Raw genomic sequence first — 20,337 nt, 5'->3', positions numbered from 1 at the left:
ATGAATCCGGTGACCCCTGTGAAAGGGTCATTTGAGCCCCAGAGGGGTCATGACCAACAGGTTGAGAACTGCTGGCTTAAAGCAAAAGGCTTTATGGTGCATAAAGAGAAAGCCATTGTGGCAGGAGAAGTCAGAGCAAGGGAGAGAAATGTGGACTATTTTGCTGAGATAAGAAAGAAACAGATCGCAGCCTTTGTAGTACTCAGTTACAGTACAAAGTGCAAAAGTAGAAATTACAAACTATAATACAAACTACAGGACAAAAGTACAAAGATCATAATCTTTGTAGTACTTAACTAAGGAGTAATTTGGGGTAAGGGAAAAACTAAGCAAAATATTTACCTTTGGGAAATTCATGCTCATATGAAAGCATAGAAAAGTATATTTACAAGTTTAGTTGTTATGTAAACTAGTGGTCTTATTACTTTAATTTACATGTTTAATATATCCTCTGGTGGCACAGTAAATCACTTGCAGGCTGGTAACTGCAAGGTGAGTAGTTTGAAACCAGCAGCTGCTTCTCTAAGAAACATGAGGCTTTCTACTCCCGCAACGAGTTACAGTTTTGAAAACTTATGTGAACAGTTCTACTCTGTCATATAGGCTCACTCTGGATCATATTTGACTCAGTGGCAGTGAGTCATATTTCTGATTTAATATGGTTAAGTGAATCAGGGCTGGGAGTAGAAACTACTGGAAATATGTTTATCTGTGAGTATTGATTACACAAAGACATACAACTGTGTGTATCATAACAAATTATGGATAACACTGTGAAAGATGGGGATTCCAGAACATTTAGTCAGGTATTTTGAATCACATTTGCTCACTACTGTACTTCCTTTGATTTCTAGATTACTGTTCCATGAGTGTAGATATGGATTCAAATAAGATGCAATTCTTGACAACTTCAACTTTTTCTGATTTTTTCAATATTTTCATGGTGGTGCTTAAAGGTCCTCTTGTGAGGATTTTGGTTCTCTTTAGTTTGAGGTGGTGATAGGTAGGTTTATTGTGCCAACCTGGCCAATAGGAGCATTGAGTGAGTGGTCACGAATCCAATTGCAGCTGCCATTCCAGATGTGATTTCCTTGCTTGAGCAAATTAATACTTCTCCTGGTCCTTGGTATTCAGCTATTTGTCTGGCTAATGCCTTTTTCTCAATACCAGGCTCAAAGAGCCACAGAAGCAGTTTGCCATCACCTGGCAGAGGCAACGAAACACTTTCACTACTCTCCCCTAGGGGTACATCAACTCTTCCACCCTGTGCCATAATTTAGTCTGAAGAGATCTTGATTGCCTGTTTTTTCTGCAAAATGTCACACTAGTTCAGCGGTTCTCAACCTTTGGGGGTCGAACTACCCTTTCACAGGGGTTGCCCAATTCATAACAATAGCAAAATTATAGTTGTGAAGTAGCAATGAAAATAGTTTTATGGTTGGGGGGGGCGGTCACCACAACATGAGAAACTGTATTAACGAGTCACAGCATTAGGAAGGTTGAAAACCACTGCACTAGTTCATTATATTGATGACATTATGCTGTTTGGACCCACTAAGGAGGATGTGTCAAAGACATTAGGTTCATTGGTACAACATCTGCGTGCAAGAGGCTGGGAAACCAACCCAGCAAAGATTCAGGCACCCTCCATCGTAGTAAAATTTCTAGGAGCCCAGTGGTGAGGGGCATGTTGAGACATTCCTATTAAAGTGAAGAGTAAACTATTTAATCCAGCCTCCCCCAAAATTAAACAAGAGGCACAACGCCTAGCAAGTTACAAGGAAGGTCTCCAATTTCGAGTGGGGCCCAGAATAAGAAAATGCTATGCAACAAGTTCAGGCTGCAGTGCAACCTGCTTTGCCACTGGGGCCACATGATCCAGTTGACCCAATGGTGCTGGAAGTGTCAGTTGTAGACAGAGATGTAGTATGGAGTCTTTGGCGGGTCCCTATTGGTGAGTCACAGCGTAGACCATTGGGATTTTGGAGTAAAGTCCTGCCATCCTCTGCAGACAACTACTCCCCCTTTGTAAACAGCTGTTGGCCTGTTACTGGGCCTTAGTGGAGACTGAATATCTCACCCTGGGCCACCAAGTCACCATGAGGCCTGAGCTGCCCATCATGAACTAGATTATTTTCTGACCCTCATAATTATAAAGTTAGACGTGCACAGAAACACTCCATTGTTAAATGGAAGTGGTATATATGAGATCTGGCCAAAGCAGGACCTGAAGGGACAAGTCAGCTTCATGAAGAAGTGGCCCAAATGCCCACAGTCTCCCCTTCTGTCACTTTACCTTCTTTCTCCCATTCTGCACCTATGGCCTCCTGGGGAGTTCCTTACCATACTTTAACTGAAGAACGGAAAATTCATGCTGTTTTAACAATGGCTCTGCAGATATGCAGGTGCCCCTTGTAAGTGGACAGCAGCACCACAGCCCCTTTCTGGGATCTCCCTAAAGGACAGTGGTGAAGGGAAATCCTCCCAATGGGCAGAACTCCGAGCAGTGCACCTGAGCATTCAGTTAGCCGGGATGGAGAAATGTCCAGATGTGAGACTGTATACTGATTCATGGGCTGTGGATAATGGCTTGGCCGAATGGTCAGGGAATTTGAGGGAACATAATTAGAAAATTGGTGACAAGGAGGTGTGGGGAAGAGGTATGTGTATATACCTCTCTGAATGGGCCAAGAAAGTAAAGGTATTTGTATCTCATGTGAATGTTCACCAAAGGGCTATCTCTGAAGAGGAGGGCTTTAACAATCAAGTGGATAAGATGACACGCACGGTGGAGACTGGTCCTTCTCTTTCCTCTGTCACTCCTGTCATTTCCCGAGGGCACATGAACAAAGTGGACATGGTGGCAGGGTTGGAGTTTATGCCTGGTGCAGCAACATGGACTTCCACTCAGCAAGGCTGACTTGGCCACTGCTGCAGCTGAGTGCCCCATCTGCCAACAGCAGAAGTCAACATTGGGTCCAAGATATTGAACCATTTCTTCGGAAGATCAACTAGCAACCTGGTGGCAGGTTGATTACATAGGACCTCTTCCATCATGGAGTGGGAAGCATTTTGTAATTACTGGAATAGACACCTACTCTGGATATGGATTTGACTTCCCTGCATGCAATGCTTGTGCCAAAACTACCATTCATGGACTTACAGAATGCCTCATCCACTGGCACGGCATCCCACATAGCATTGCTTCAGGTCAAGGAACTCACTTCACAGCAAATGAAATGCAGCAATGGGATCCCATGCCCATGGAATCCACTGGTTGTATCATGTTCCTCATCATCCTGAAGCAGCTGGCTTGACAGAACGATGGAATGTCCTCCTAAAGACACAATTACAATGCCAGCTACGTGGCAACAACTTGTGGGGCTGGGGCAATGTTCTCCAGGAGGCTGTTTATGTGCTAAACCAGCAGCCAATATATGGTGCTGTGTCTCCAATAGCCAGGATTCATGGGTCCAGGAACCCAGGGGTGGTAGCTGGCATGGCACCACTCACTATTACTCCTAGTGATCCACTTTCAACATTTTGTCTTCCTGTCCCAACAACCCTGTATTCTTCAGGCCTGGAAGTCCTAATCTAGAAGGAAGGAACTCTCCCACCCAGAAACACAGCACGGATTCCACTGAACTGGCAGCTGAGAATGCTCCCTGGCCACTTTGGGCTTCTCATGCGTTTGGATCAACAAGTCAGAAAGTGTGTCACTGTACTGAGTGGTGTGATTGATCCTGATTACCACAGAGAAATTGGACTTGTGCTACATCATGGAGATAAAGAAGAATATGTCTGGAATCCAGGAGATCCTGTAGGCTATCTCTTGGTACTACCATGCCCTGTGATTAAAGTAAATGGTAAACTACAGCAACCAAATCCTGGCAGGACGTCTAATGACCCAGATTCCTCCCTGCAAAGAACCATGGTCAGCTGAGGTCCTGGCCGAGAACAACTGAGATACAGAATGGATAGTAGAAGAAGGTGGTTCTACCTATTGCAAAAATGAGGTTTGTTATGTCACTTTATCTTCTTCATATGTCCTTATTGAATATCTTTCCTTTGTCTCTGTATGATGTACCAGATGCAATAAGATTCAGTGTATTTTCATTTATATGTATGATAGATATTTGATGTTAGGTGTAAGTGTGATTCCATTAATGTCTGAAAATTATGTATGGCTAAAGAATTGTGTACAGGTGCCAAGTTGGCAAGGAGTGGGTTGTGATAGGTAGTTTTATTTTGCCAAATTGGCCAATAGGAACATGTAGGATTAATAAAGCTACAGTTTAATTGGAGGGCAAAGAGATAAATGGCTCAGCAAGCCCCACCTCTCTCTCTCTTGCTTTCTGTTGATTGGACCAATGTACGGCTGCTTTAGCTAGTTCTGTGCCTCAACTTGTGAGCTACACTACCTGTGGGACAGCCAACCCATGGATCATGTCACTATAGCTTGAGATTTCTTGGAGACCTGCTTGGCCATGCTGCTGGTGTATACATCGCTTGAGCTTGGGGTGTCAGATCTTGTTGTCTTGCTGACACTTGGTGACCTGCCCTGTATGTATGCTGCCTGTGGCCAGACTGCCTTCGCTGCTCTAAGGCTCAGCTGTCTGTTTCCTTGACCTTGGACCCAGTGGCCCTTGTGAGTTGAAGGACTACCAGTATATTAACTGTTCCAAGGAAGTGAGTTGAACTGAGCCCTCTGTATTACTGTGTGGACTAATTAGCTGTTATATTCCTTCATGCTGTATCTATCTATCATCTATCTATCTGTCTATCTATCTATCTATCTATCTATCTATCTATCTATCTATCTATCTATCATCTATCTATCATCTGTCTATCTTCTATCTATAATTATAAATGTCCTGGTTTTGTTTCTCTAGAAAATACTGAATAACACAGAGGTGTAATCTAATCTTACACTCAAGCCTAGAGTTATTTATTTCCATCAGTAAGCAGGGTTCAAGTCCTCTTTGCTTTCAGAAAGCAAGGTTGTATCATCTGTACATCAAAGGTTCTTAATGAATCTCTGTCTAATTCAGACAGAGCTAAACTGTCTAAACTCTGTTCTTCTTCATGTAGTTCAACTATATATTCTGTCTATCTTATTAGGCAGCTGAAAGGTAGCCAATTATTTTTGGTAAGGGGACTGTATGTATTCATGTTATCTTCTTTTGATATTTCTTGTATCAATATTTTACCTATAGAATCATTCAAGACAGCAACTTGAGACTTGACTTTTTAAAAAATATTTTTAGTTCTTTTGGTTGGAAAATGTCAACTGTGTTTTTCCTTTTGATTTCCTAACACCTGGTGTTATCTCTGACTGGGGACCTTATATAGTAAAAGTAAAAGGTCAGATCATCGATCTGGAAACTGAATCCTATTTACTCTCTTGAAGTGATAAAAGCAGCAGTGATTCCTGTCGGAAAGCATGCACTCACCATGTGTACACTCAGCGGAACAACTCAAGCAGTTAGGATGGTGGAAATTACCTATACCAGTTAAAGGCAGTAGTGACAGGTCTCACGGATATGCAAGTACCACACACATCTCAATCCCTGATGTTGATAACTGCCTGCTATCTATTCTCACAGGCACCACTTTCCTATGTCATTAAATGGGGAGCATGAACTTACCCATAAATGAAAGTAAAACTATGGCCAAAAGAAATGCTTAAACAAGTAAAGGGTTTGTTTGTTTATTTTCTTTTACATTTGTTATCAAACATCATGTTTATGACCCAAGAAGTGTTTAAAGAAGATTCATTTATTGCTCATGTTGAGTTTTTAAAAAATTAACTACATTATGATGTTACTATGGGCTTAAAAAAGACTTATGCATGTTTTTGTTGGTCCCTTATAAACAGCTTTCGTAATAGTATACAATACTTTTCAGCATACCTCATTTTCAAATGCATCATATACCCTCTGCTTGTGAAAACACCAACGTATCAACAGCTACTATAATCACCTTTCCCTTGTGATGAGGAAACATCTGATATTATAAAGCCATGATTGACTCTTACGATGAGGACAATTCATTTCCTACCTGTGTTGTAATGTTTAGTGCAGTGTCGCAAATCTTTCTCTTCTTTCAACAAAAATTGGGGCAAAGTCAGTCCTTCTGCCACTTGAACAGGCTCTTCATCTTGCCACTCAAAAATGAGGTCATTCATTGTGTAGCCAACTAGGCAAATCAAATTAAAAATAGTAAGAACATACAAAATACATGCAGAAGAATGAAATAATACTATTCAAGAACTGCTTATATAATTCACACAGGATGGGAGGAAAAGTGCTGTCTTCCTGTTATTGACTGCTCTGTGCATTATTCAAGTGCATTTCACAAAAGTCTACTGAAATCTATTCATGCAGAAAACTCATCGTCTGTTAAGAAAATAATGTAGGCAAATGAAAAACCATGGGATAGTACGAAGAAACGTAACAGCTATGTATATTGTGCACTATTTTCTAGCATGGGCAACAATCGGGCTAATTCAGCAATTTTAGTTTTGGTTCTACTCAATCAGTTTCCCCCGAACCATATCAACCCTAACTCTTAAAAGCTGAATTTTCCCTGATTATAAAATTATCTAAACGATAGCATATAAATTCCAGTTGAAGCTTTTTTGGTTTGATCAGTAACTATTGTAGTTAAGGTGTCTACTTTTATATAACAATTCCCAATCTAGAGAGAATCATACTTTAAAAATAAATATTTGCAACTCATGAAAAATCAGAGCATCAAGAAATTTACGTGGAATCATTGTGGAGGTGGAAACACTTGTACACTCTTGCAATGAATTCAGGAGAGACTCAACTAATTCATCTTGTGATAAGTAATTTGTGGTAGATTAAATATTCTTATTTATGTAGAGGAGGTATCTTCCATGAAAAAATTCTTGAAATGTGAGCTTGGAAGCAGCGTAGAGGGAGTAAAATGTGCATTTGTTGCTAATTAACTTTGAGACATAAAAAGAGAGAAGTGTGATCTATCTTTATTGCAGAATCTATAAGACTATGGACAGGAAACAAAGGGTAATGTCACAGATTCTCCTGGAAACAAGCTTGCGGGAGTGTGGGGTATGATGAGAAACAGCTGCGTGGAGGAGGTTTTGATAGGTAGGTACTAAGTAGGGACAGGGAAGGGTTTCATTACCCTTAGTCCCCCTCTCTAGAGCTTGGAAAGAACCGTCCAGAGACACAGAAAACCTAACCTACTGTGGTGGTAGAACCTTGATCCAAAGACCTGATGGCAACCATGGACCTTTGAGCACACCTAGCATCATTGGCTCCGGTGGCAATGGGGATCATGGTATCCAGAGAATTCATGACTAAAGGATTTCTTGGAGTGTCTGGAATTCTGCTACCAATGTTAACTTGTTTATGTAATCGGCAGTAACTCATTATGGAGTGGTTACTATTCTGGTCGAGGTGGGGAAGTCATCCAGACTACGTTCTGGTTTCAGAACAGAGATAGTTCTTCAGGACTTCCCTTGGGACTACCAGATTTTTCACAACTCAGGAGCAACACTTGGCTTGCTTACACAGGAGTACCTCTTATTGAAACCTGCAACTAATAATTGCTGTAGTATTAATAATGAAAAGGCTCTACTTTTTAATGATAAGTGCATTAATACTCAGTATAAATACCATTTCACCTAAAGGGGAAAATTAAGTGAACATTCCTCAAAAATGCATGGTAACAAGTGTAAGTCAGCGTCAATTCTTTTTGCTCTATGAAAGTCACGATCCCTCGTCTTCCAGAAGCGCAATCCCTGAAGATACAATGGGTGCGATCTTTGTAAAGTGTTACAGCAGCGGACTGTCATGTGTGTCTCCCAGGGAGCAGCTCGTGGGTTTAAACCACTCTGCCTGTCAGTTAGCAGTCAAGTACTTCAATCCTCTACCACCACGGCTCCTTTTACAATTCTATCAATTAAATTAGTGTCTAACACCGTTTATCCAACTGTCATTGAGTCAATTCTGACTCATATCATCTGGACTGGACAGAGTAGCCCTGATCCCTAGGGATTTCAAAGCTGCAAAGCTTTATGGGAAGAGGAGGCATCATCTGCCTCCCTTGAAGCACCTGGCGGCGTTCAAGGCTGCTCCTGTGGTTGGCAGCGCACGGTGAGCCCATTCCACCACAAGGGCGCCTAGCCCAGTTCATAAGGAACACATTTAACTTGTTCTTACGTTATAGTCACATTATTTGGCATTTCTTAATCCAACTTTTATGTACTCTTACATAAAATACATTAGTTCAAAAGAGAAGAAATATAGTGAAATATATATTAGTTCAAAAGAGAAGAAATATAGTGAAAAATAATGAATAAGTATTCACATAAATCCCTTTATTGGGAATAATTAGTGGATGTTGAGGAAAATAGCTACATGACAACAGTGCCACTATAATCACCTTTGAGCATCCCTTTAAAAAGCCAATACCCTTCTCCACAGTTCAAAGTGGTTAGCCTCCTTCTACTTTTGGCTGGAGGATTTTAATCTAATCTGATCATGTTAAGGAGAACAGCCTATCCAATGTGATTAAGGTTGTGGGCTCAATTACTTTATGATAATAAGTTTCACAATGAAAAATACTGTATCCAGGGGACAAAGCCATTTGCCCCAACTTCTGCGAGCAATCTGTGTGTTAACTGCAGTGGAACATGCAGATGAAGGACTTTCTTGATCACTCAAGCACTCTGTTAGGCACCCTGCAGAGGTTCAGAGAATGGAGGCAATAGTACCAATTTTTGTTAGGTAGCACCACAGATTTACCAAGTGTTATGTAAATCAGAAAGACGCTTCTATGGATATATTATCTTGTTAAGCGTCCTTTGTGCTGGATCTTGAAAACTGTTTTGGGACCTGGGTATAAAGAGAGAAAGTGAGATACTGCAGATCCACGGACCAGCACAGTATTGGCTGGCAGTGTACGCTCTCCAGGCCTGTGACACCGATGTTTTATTGTTATTCCTTTCAGGCCAGGGAAGACGCAGGGCCACTCATGTATGATAGAATAAGTCACTTTCACTCCCTGTACCACTCTCACAACGGTGTCAATCCATTTCCTTGATGCCTTCCTCTTTTTCTAAGACCCTCTGTTTTACCAAGCATGAAGTCCTACTCAAAACATCTGCATAGTATGTTCAAAATATGCAAGTCATCCTTGCCATTCTCATTTCCAAGGAGCATTCTGGGTATACTTTATTCAGGAAAATGTACTTGTTTTTCTGACACTCCAATATTCTTCAACATCACAATTCAAATGAGTCAATTCTTCTTATTCCTTGTCCAGTTGTCCCACAATTCTGAGGCAATTTTAAAAAATCATGGCTTTGTTCAGGTGCACCCTAATCTTCAAGTTGACTTGTTTTTTGCTTTTTAGCCCTTTTTAAAAAGTTTTGTTGCAATAGAGTCACACAATACAATGTGCTGTTTCATTTCTTGACTGCTGCTCTCATAGATATTGGTTGTGGAGATGAGTAAAGAAATTCTGGACAACTTCCACATTTTCTCCATTTTGTTCCATCTGGGTTTTGCTTCCCTTATTTTGAGTTGTCATATAGCGTAAAGGCTGTAGTCTCTGATTATCTGTAAATGCCACAAATCTGCTTCACTTCCTGCAAGGAAGCTTGTGTCATCTGTCAATCACTGGCTGTTAATGAGTCTTCCTCAAAGGCCATTGCAACTGTCTTCATCCTGTAGTCTACCTCTGAATTCTTTGCTTTGTAACAGGAATAGCAAGTAGGTGCATTTGTCCAGAACCAGTAAGGAGGATAGGAAATTAAAGCATGAATAAAATTCTATAAAATATAAATTTCAGGTGGAAAACTGGTTTTCCTTCTCCTTGTGGACAATGATAAACAGTTAAAATATTTTGTCCAGGGTAGATGTGACAAAGCTGTACATTAGAAATAATACTCCAAAAAAGTCCCTGAGGAGGATACACAGGTCAAATTTTCTTTTACAATCATAATGTTGTTATTGTTGATTTTGTATGGAGTAGAATTGTTCTGTGCAGTTTTCTTGGTTATAATCTTAAAGGAGCATAGCTGTTTTGTGGCCGGCTGGGGAAGTTCAAACTGCTGACCTCTTGGTTAGAAGTCCAATTCAAACTGCTTCAGTAGCCCAGGCTCCTGCATAGTGACATGGGTTGCTCCGCAGTCGCAGCTCACCAGCAACTCCACAGAAGAAAGATGAGACTGCGCTTGCTCAAAACCGGACGGCCTCAGACTCCCCAGTTCTGTTCTGTCCTATAGGATCCCGGGAGTGGGCGTGGACTCGAAAGCCGTATTCCCCCCACTCATCTTCTTGCTTTTACAGCTTCAGAAACATCGAGGGACAATGCCCTACCCTGGGGGTCCTTATGAATTGGAATTGACTTCATAGCAGTGAATTTTGATGTATTTTTTTCTGATGTTGACATTTGCTCTGAAGGTAGAAAGGCAATGATGGTGTGATTGGGCTTGTAGGGCTCTGGCAGGTACCAAGAGAGAGGCGTGGCTGTGCTGGAGGTCATTGTAGTCTGCACACCTTGCAGTGAGCACACTGTCACGTTTATTTATGAAAAATAGTAACGATTCAATAGTGACAATTACAGGATGAATCTGTAAGAATGATTCGCATTATTTAGTAAACAGCTTTAAGTCAACATCTTTTAAAATATTTTGTATGTTAAAATGGGAATGGTATATAAAATGCTTCTGCTGCCTAACAGTGCAGCATTTAAAAAGCACTCCGTTGCTAAGAAAAAAAGTCTCTGTTTAAACCCATCAGCAGCTCTGTAGGAGAAAGATTGGATAGCTTTTCTAATCTGGGCAGTTCTGTCTTATGGACGGGATTCGTTGAGACTGGTTGGATGCAGAAGGTGTGTTGTACACTCTGTATTATATGGCACAATTTCCTTACCTATTAAAGCTCTGCCGTGATTGCTTTGTTGTGGTGGTGGTGGTGGTAGTGGTGCTGGTGTGTGTGTGTGTAAAAAACTTTTTTCACCTGGAAGAAATGACCTACAGATTGTAATTTTGTTTGCAAATGTGACATATCATTATTCACAAAACTAAAGAAGTCAACCTATCATATCAAGGGAAACAATGGATGCTATCTATTATCGATTATTTGAGATTTCAAGTAAATACTAGAAATTTAGAAAACTTCTTTTCATCACCATGAGTTTAACAGTTTCCAAATGCTGATTTTTTAGATAATGTCAATGGTGATAATGACAAATGAGATCTTTTGATATGCTACAAGGAAATGGGTTAACATCTGGAAAATCTGAACTACTCATTGAACTAGTGTTTTCTAAGTGACCAAAGCATAATTTTAAAAATTCCTATGTAGGTGTAAGATATGAAGTATAAGATAGATAAAGCAACCTTAATGTTTGATTTACTTTCACATTCCACACTCCAACTAAAAAAGTCTCACTTTTTTCCCCGAAAACATTTTAAAACTAATTAGAAGCTAATCCAGACATAATTCCACAGTTCAGTCACATCGAGCAGTATTGAATAATTGCTACTACAATCAGTTTCAAAACATTCTCTTTCTTTGTGAACTCCTTGATATCAGTTCCCCTCCCCGCCTGCCCTCCAGGAACCCTCTTCTAGTTGTTTTTACTGTAGGGTTCGGTAATCCTGAGTTTCATAAGCCAAAAACCAAAAACACGAACAGACAAACACATAACAGATTCAAAACGGCTACCCAAAATGACAAAGTACGTCAGAGATAAACACCAATATGAAAATAAATAAATAAACACAGAACATATTGGAAACCAGATCAAGTGTATCAGAGGGGAAATCAAGTGACAGGGTTTTAACCATTCGTGTGAGGTTTACTTTTATTTGGCTCTACTGTGGTCCTCCCCCCAGTACTCTCAGGTCAATAACTGGCTTGTCTTACTTTTTGAAATGGAATGTATTTTCCTCCTTGAGAAATCAAAAATAAGGGAACAGAACAAAAACAGCCTCTCATTCTTGCCCATAGTCTACCTGGATTAGAGTCAGAAGTAATATTTCAATAATGTATTTTGCCACATCAGACAATTAGTTATATATTACATGGAAAAAAGGAATTAAAGAAATTTTCAAAGTTTCCATCTAAGGCACTGATCTATTGCTATATCTACCTAAATCTGTTATCTGAGAAATCTTTGCTGAACCATTTTATAAAAATCACCTTACTTCCAATCAAGTTATAGTTTTTATTTCATGTTTATTTTCCCTAGTAGTACTTATTATTATCATACATTGTATTTATTCATGGGGTTTTATTTTGTTTGCCACCATGTACCTATCCTGCCTAGAATTTAGCTTCAGAAAACCTTATACATGTGTGTACATATATATAAATATATATTTATAAACATATATATGAGTATATATAGAATTTTTCCTATTTTAGTCATTGGTACTTTTTTCAGGATCTAAGGTGGTACATAGCATATAAAAAGTGGAAATAGGGAAAGGTATGGAAGAGTGTGTATATGTGTATGAGAGAAAGAAGGTGAGTGATCAGTTTATTTTGGGGGTCATGGAGTAAGATGCTAATAGAAGATGTAAATTATGATGCTAACAAGTTTCAACTCTGCTGAAAAGAGTTGATATCGTGGATGACTGTGCTGAAAGGGAAGTCAAAATTGCAAGTACAGATTTGAGAGTTACTGGACAACAAATTACCATTGCAATTTTAGAATGTCTGAATTTATTCAGAGAAACTACATGTTAGAAGAACAAAGCTATAAGAAGAATATATAATCTAATAGAATCGTGGGTGACACGTCTGGCTGCTAATCAGGAGATCAGCAGTTCAAAACCCCCATCTCCTCCGCAGCAGGAAGCCCACAGGGACAGCCGAACGTGGTCCTGTAGGGTAGACATGAGTCAGAATCAACCCCACGGCAGGGAGTTTGGTTTGGGGAGTTTTGTTTACTTGAGCTGCCTTTTGACTTTTTCTGTTCAATTCTTTTACTTCAACACCCTCCCTCTCCCCATTTCTTTAGCTAGTCTACATTTCAAGAGCACATTTCCGAGTCCCTCTGAACTCACTTGGTTTAGTCTTTCCTTCCCTATCTTTTCAATAACCTTTTGCTTTCTCATTATTCAGCGCTGCTGTCATCCCACAGCTCATCTGGTCTTCAGTCCTTAGTGTTCACTGCATCAGATGTGTTCCTGAGATACTCTCAGCGGTCCTGTGGATCGATTTGAAGTTGCACTGTGGCCCCTGTGCACTTCTTTTCATTTTTCATTCCTAGTCATAAGGTTTTCCGTGGCTAATTTCTTCCAAGTGGGCAACCTATTCCTTCTTCCTCCTCCTCAGACCCAAAAGCTCTGCAGAAATCTGTCCACCCTGAGTGACACTGCTGATGTTTGAAATTCCAGTGCCATAGCAACACACAGGACCACACTGCACAACAGACTCACAGATGAACTGTGGGGCAGTACAATGAACGCTGACAATTAAACAGACAGATTGCTACGTAGGCATAAGCAAAGGGTGCATTGGGACTAAAGGAGAGAGAGACTAGACTAGTTTGGAAGATGAGATAGGAGAATTAACATTTGCTGTACCCCAACGGGGCCATAAAGATATGTTTTCCAGAGGATGTAACAATCAGAATGTGTAACAACTATTCAGGTGGTACTGTGTCCAAATATATACTACTTTCAGGTCTGAAGAACAAAGTGGCATTTATTCTCAACTATTGTTATGTTACAAGAACCTCCCGCAAAAGACATTTGTAGGGCTATAAATAAGGGCATGTATATATGTAAATATATTATTATATAATGATAGGGCTATAGGTCTAAGTATATATATTTACCATATATACTCAAGTATAAGGTGACCTGAATATCAGATGAGGCACCTAATTTTACCACAAAACTGTCTTTAAAAATGTGCTGAAAAAAACTCGGCTTATGCACGGGTATATATGATATATGTTAAATATTAGGGTAGCAGACATTGGGCCTCTAGTCAAGCCCTCCCTCAATGCAAGAACGCTTTGTTCTAATAACCTGGTATTCTGTGATGCTCATCTTCCCAACACGATTGCTGAAGACAAATGGGTGTATAAGCAAATGTGGTGAAAAAAGCTATCAAAAGATATAGTATCTGGGGTCTTAAAGGCTTGAAGATAAACAAGCAGCCATCTAGCTTAGAAGCAACAAAGCCTACATGGAAGAAGCACACCAGCCTGTGTAATGATGAGTTGTTGACAGAATCAGTTATCAGACATCAGAAAACCCAAAACAAACAACATCATATTGATGCAAACAAGGAGGTGGTGGTGGTGCAGAGTGGAGACTCAAAGCCCATCTGTAGATAATTGGACATCCCCTCACAGAAGGGTCACAAGGAAGAGACGAGTCAGCCAGGGTGCAGTACAGCACCCATGAAACACACAAAAGGCCTCTAGTTCTTTAATGTGCTCCCCCCCAGTATTATAACCCCAGTTTTACCTTACAAATCTGGCTAAACCAGAATATGTACAGTGGTACAGATAAGAGCTTTTGACACATGGAATCCAGGACAGATAAAACCGTCAGGAATAATAATAGGAGTAGTGATACCATGAGAGTAGGGGTCAGGTGGAGGGTGAAGGGGGAGAAAAGGGGAACCGATCACAATGATCACATATAACACCTCCCCCCCCCCACACACACACTTCAAGGGGGATGAACAATAGAAACATGGGTGAAGGGAGACGACGGATGGTGAAAGATATTAAAATAATAATAATTTATAAATTGTAATTTATAATTTGTCAAGCGTTCCTATGGGTGGACAGGTGGGGAAAAAAGACAGAGAGGAAAAAAGAGTAGCTGATACTAAGGGCTCAAGTAGAAAGAAAATATTTTGAAAATGATGATGGCAACAGATGTACAAATGTGCTTGACAGAGTTGATGTATGGATTGTTATAAGATCTGTAGGATCCCCCAATAAAATGATTTATATTAATAATAAAAAGAACCTCCCTTGGATCTCAGATAGAATAACATATTTATCAATTAAATATAACCCAATCTATGTACAGAAGCTTAGAGTCATATGGAAAATATTTTTCTCCTTCACTCTTGAGAAAGGTGACTGTATGTTTTGGTTAATCAAGACTTCCTGATTTGCTCTTCGTTCCTATCATGGCTTCTCTGGTTAGCATTTGTGCTCAATTAAAATATTTTAGATGAGACAATTTTACTAATCTTTCAGAAAAATAGTGCTACTATTGTTTTTTGTAGATCCCTAGTTTTACTTCTTGATTCTCCAATGGCCTTGAGCATAGTGTATGAGACTACTTAATATCGAGCTAAATCAGTGATCACCCAAGATCAACACTAGACCTTCTGTTTTTACTGGATCCTTGCAGTTGAAACAATGAAATCACAATCTCCCATTCAAGGACAGTTCACTCCTGACCTGGGTAACCGCAGGAGGAGAGATGTGCAACTCTGCTCTCCCTGCACTCCAGTTGGTGAATAAACTTTTGAGGTTTATGATGTCAGGCTCCTCAGAGCATCTCAATTACAAAGTTAAACGTCTTTCTATCAACTCAGAAAATTCACTGCCATTGAGTCGTTTCTGACTCACAGCAACTGTACATCAGAGTGTAATTTCTTCTGTGGGTTTCTGAAATTGTAAATGTTTATAGGAATAGAAAGCCTCATCGCTTTTCCAGAGAGGTGGGTAATTTTGAATTACCAAACTTGTAGTTAGCAGTCTGAAGTATAACACACCAAGGCTCCTGGAGTGCTTCTATGACCATGCAGCAAGTACCCTGAGTGCTTTAAAACCTGCATCTATTTATGAATGTTGTCACAACACTTTTATGTTGTGTAAGAATTCCTTTTAGCAGCCCTCGTAGTGTAGGACGTCACATGTCGGGTTGCTGAATGCAAGGTCAGCATTTCAAAATCACCAGTCTCACCACGAGAGAAAAAGGAGGCTATCTACTCCTGTAGAGAGTTGCCGCCGTGGAAACCCACAGAGGCACTTCCTCTCTGTTTGATAAGGTGTACTATGTGACAGAATTGACTTGGTGGTGAGTTTGTTTGTTTGTTTGTTTGGTTTGGTTTTGTAATAGTAATAAAGGAGCCCTGTAAGCTTAGTGGGTCATGTAATAAATTGGATTGATCATTTCCTGGGCACATGGCAGCAGAGGCTGGGGAAAACAGGGAATTAACAACAATGAGTATGAAAAGAAAATGTTCTAATATTGATTGTAGTGTTGTTTGTACAAATCTTCTTAACATGATTGAACCATTAAATGGCATGATGTGTGAAGTATTTGCCAATAAAATGGTTTAAAATACAAATATAACTGAAAACAAGAGGGTTATCAGCCAACTTTACATTGGATACATTCTATTTGTGATAGCTTGAACAATGCTCCCCCAACATATGTATCAACTTGACCTGATTTCCACATTGTATGTTTCTTTGAGAGATCAGTAAAATAGATAAAGGTCTAAAAAAAAGAAGTTTGCCTAAAGATTTTAATTTAGCAAGTACAGTAGCAGTGGAGATAATTCATATGTCTGCAAATTGAATTTTAATTTAGATACAATAATTAGTTTTTAGATATAATATCATTTTATTTTTAAATTTCAAGATTTTTTTCATGTGTAACTGGAAGTTAGCAAATACTAAAATGATGCTGCTTGTATTTCAGTATCATTTTGGTTTAAGGAGAAAATTGGTTGAGTAATCAATTTTTTTTCTATTTAATTTTTAAATAGAATTCTAAAAATATGGTCGTTTTGGAATACTTTTTGGTAATGGTGAATTATATGATGTAATTGTGCATTATACTGTCAATTCTAACTTAACTTTGGTTAAAAAGTTAAATACTGAATATAAATTTAATTTGTGACACAAATAATATAGATTTTGTAACTCATCATTGTGATAAAACAATATACTTACTAAATTTTAAAAATATATGAGCCTCATTATTTTTATAATTTAATTGTGGTGGATTTATTCATTGTGGTGCATAAATTATTTATTTTATATACAGAAAGTCTGAAAAAAATCTGAAAAATTGACCAGAAGCTGTAGCTGTATTATTTCCTTATGTATAATTGCAGTATGATAAGAGTGATGTTGAATTTAGAATACTATTGCATTATATGAAAACATACTTTCTCTATTTACTATTAATTATCAGTAAACATTTAATGAGTTTGAATGTATGTGGTGAAGAGAAGCTAATGGTTCCTGGCTAATAAAAGATAGTGTCAAGCACATATTTAACAGGGAAGCAACAAAGCACACATGGAAGGAGCACACCAGCCTCTGTGATCAGTGTTAATGGGAATAGGTATGAGAAACTCAAAAATAAGCAATCAAATTGACATGAAGGAGCATGGACAAAGTGACGATCCCAAACCCACCTGTAGGATAATGGGACAGTCCCTCACAGAAGGGCCACACAGAAGGCATGATAAATCTAGGGAGTGGTATAACACTGATGAAACACATAACTGTCTTCTAGTTCTTTAATATTTACTCTCCTTACTATTATGGTCTTTGTTTTACTTTTTTAATCTTGTTATACCTGCATATGTTCATTTGTAAAATTAAGATAGTTCAATGAATGAAAGACAAGATAGATAAGATGCCCCTACAGAAACAGTAATGAGAATAATGATTCCCTGACAGCAAGGGGGCGGGAGGGGGAACTGCTAGCAATGCTGACGGTATAACCCCACTTGAGGGGAATGAATAACAGAATTGCAAGTGAACTGACACGTTGGATGGTGTAAGATATGGCATGTACATGTAAGGGTTCCTGGGGGTAGGCTGAGGTGGGAGAGGATAAAGGCGAGCTGATGTCAAAGAGTTCATGAAGAAAGACAATGTATTCAAACTTGATGGTAGCAATTCTACAATTATGCTGGATCTAATTGAATTATGGACTATTATAATATCTGCTAGAGCTCTCAATAAAATGATTTAGAAAATAAATAAAATATAAGCCTGAAAAAATAGTTTGAATCTTTGAAGCACTGTTTTGTAAATCAACTATATGGTTTAATTATGCTTTTGGTAAATGAGTTTGCTAATTTAAAAAAATCATTATTGTAAATTAGTTGGAGATTTCAGATCTCAACTTTATATTAAGCCATTCACCAACCCCCCCAACAATGTATCTTTTACTTGATCCTTGATTTCTCTTTTCCCTCTTGTGGATGACTATCTTCTATTTCACCTTCTAATACCGGTCAACAGTCTCGTGCCTTCCTTTCTATCCCCTCCCTTTTCCTCTCCCCACTTCACAAACTCCAAGGTCCAGTCCCTTTGGTATGAAAGTCTTTAACTCCCTCCCCTCGCTCCCCTGACCTCCACAGCAGGGATCTCAGGTAATATTTGTTCTTTTGTCCTTTGTGATTGGCTTATTTCACTTGGTCTAAGTTTCTCCAGTTTCCTCCATGTCATGAAGTGTTTCATGGTTTTGTCACTGTTTTTAGGGAAGAATTTGGTAAATTTTATATGCACTTGCTAAGTATCAGTAGGAAATAGTTAATAACAATATTTTATGAAGGGAGCATTAATATTTTAGACTCAAGTTGATTAGCAAAAAGAAATTATAAAAACAAAGTTTCTAAACAGGAAACCATTGAAATTAGTCCTTACAGTAGGAAAGAGAAACTAGGAACACTGCAATGATATACAGTACTTACTTAATTTTGAAGTTTGATAATTATACTTTGGGATTTCCTAATTTAAGGGAAAACTATATTGATGGAATGCTCGTTTTCAATTGGATAAAATTTATTATATTGAAATCACATGGAATTTAAAAGGCATATATTACAACATATATAGTATGCATATTGTATGTATCACAATTGAGCAGGGAATTGAAAGACTTCATTAATAGAAGCAGCTAATTTAACAGAATGATAAATGGAGCAAAGATTGAAGCTGTCAAGGGTTTTGTGTTGCTTAGATCCACAACCGATGTTCATGGCAGCAGCAGTCTAGAGAGCCAAAGATGAGTTGCGTTGGGTAAATCAGCTTCACAAGATATCTTCAGACTATTAAAAACCAGGATCTTACTCTGAAGACCAGGGTGCACCTGACCCAATCCATAGTATTTCAATTGCCTCATATGCGTGTGAAAGTCGGACACTGAATAAGAAAGAATGAAGAATTGATGCGTTTGAATTGTGGTGCTTGTTAAGAGTATTGAAAAAGAACAAACAAATCTGTCTTGGAAAAAGTATGGCCAGAGTACTCCTCAGAGACAAGGATGGTGAGATGTCACCTCATCTGCTTTGGACGTGTTTCCAGGAGAGACCATTCCCTGGAGAAGAATATCATGCTTGGTGAAGTGGAGGGGAGGTGAAAGGGAGGAAACCCCTACGAGATGGATTGACACAGTGACTTCAAAAGATGGGTTCAAGCCTTGGAATACTGTGGGGATGGCACAGGATAGAGAAGGGTCTTGGTATTTTGTGTATAGGGTTGCTTAGAAAACATTCTGTTAATAATTTGTTTTTGCCAAACAGCTTAAGAATATAAAATATGAACGCTCCCTACATAAAATAATAATTTCCTACTGACTCGATGGTAACTAAGAACACAACAGTTTTACTGAGGTTTGCTTGGTACACAGTTTGTTGATAAAAGTTCATCTGAATCAACACAAAAAAAGCAAAAGCTGTTAAAATATTTGGGCTGAACTTTTTACATATTTCAGTACAAAAATACTAAAATCACTCTGAAATCAGCAGATATCTTAGCAACTATGTAGCAAATATATTCTCATTATAGAACAGAGCAAATTGAAGGTGTCAAAAATTTCAAATTTAGTAACAAGAAATATAACTTAAAAGAGCATTTCATGCAGTTCATATTTATGAAAAATTCATGTCAGATTATTTACAAGTAGCATTCTGAAAGTTCATTTTGATATAGAATGAGAGATATGATTATGAATGAAAAGCATTCTTATATCTTAAATAGTCAACATTAAAAAGTTATTTTTTGTTTTACTTTAGTGTACCACTCTCTAGAAAGGGTTGTACTGAAAAGGAATAATTTACAATTGTTTTATGCATTAACTAAATAAAAAAACACCATTAATAAATAAATACTTCAAATATATGTTAATTTAAATATCTGGAGGACCCTCCCCTGATCCTTAAAACTGTGGCAATTTTTACAATAAGTAATAAGGTCTGGATTATCGGGAGAAGTTTTAGTGCACTCCTGAAATTGAGGAGAAATGAGTCAAAAGCCAATGCATGAAGAGCCACTTTTCACTTGTTGGTTGCCGATGCTGCCCTCTGAGATTGCCCTGGG

The 20,337-nt window shown here is 38.7% G+C and overlaps 1 protein-coding gene across 1 annotated transcript in view; it reads right to left on the bottom strand.

The window, feature by feature from the left end:
* GLRA3 (glycine receptor alpha 3) overlaps positions 1-20,337 on the bottom strand; it is a 192,332-nt gene that overhangs the window by 42,099 nt on the left and 129,896 nt on the right. The window contains exons 6-7 of the mRNA XM_004696450.4: positions 6,061-6,198; positions 2,344-2,353 (exon numbers count right to left, since the gene is read on the bottom strand). Of these exons, the coding sequence (XP_004696507.2) occupies positions 2,344-2,353; positions 6,061-6,198 (148 nt within the window). The remainder of the gene's footprint in view (positions 1-2,343; positions 2,354-6,060; positions 6,199-20,337) is intronic.

The sequence above is a fragment of the Echinops telfairi genome, unplaced genomic scaffold (genome assembly GCF_000313985.2).
Source record: "Echinops telfairi isolate 266 unplaced genomic scaffold, ASM31398v2 ScPeMD7_9;HRSCAF=40, whole genome shotgun sequence".
NCBI classification, from domain to species: Eukaryota; Metazoa; Chordata; class Mammalia; order Afrosoricida; family Tenrecidae; genus Echinops; species Echinops telfairi.
This window is presented reverse-complemented; position numbering and strand designations above follow the sequence as displayed.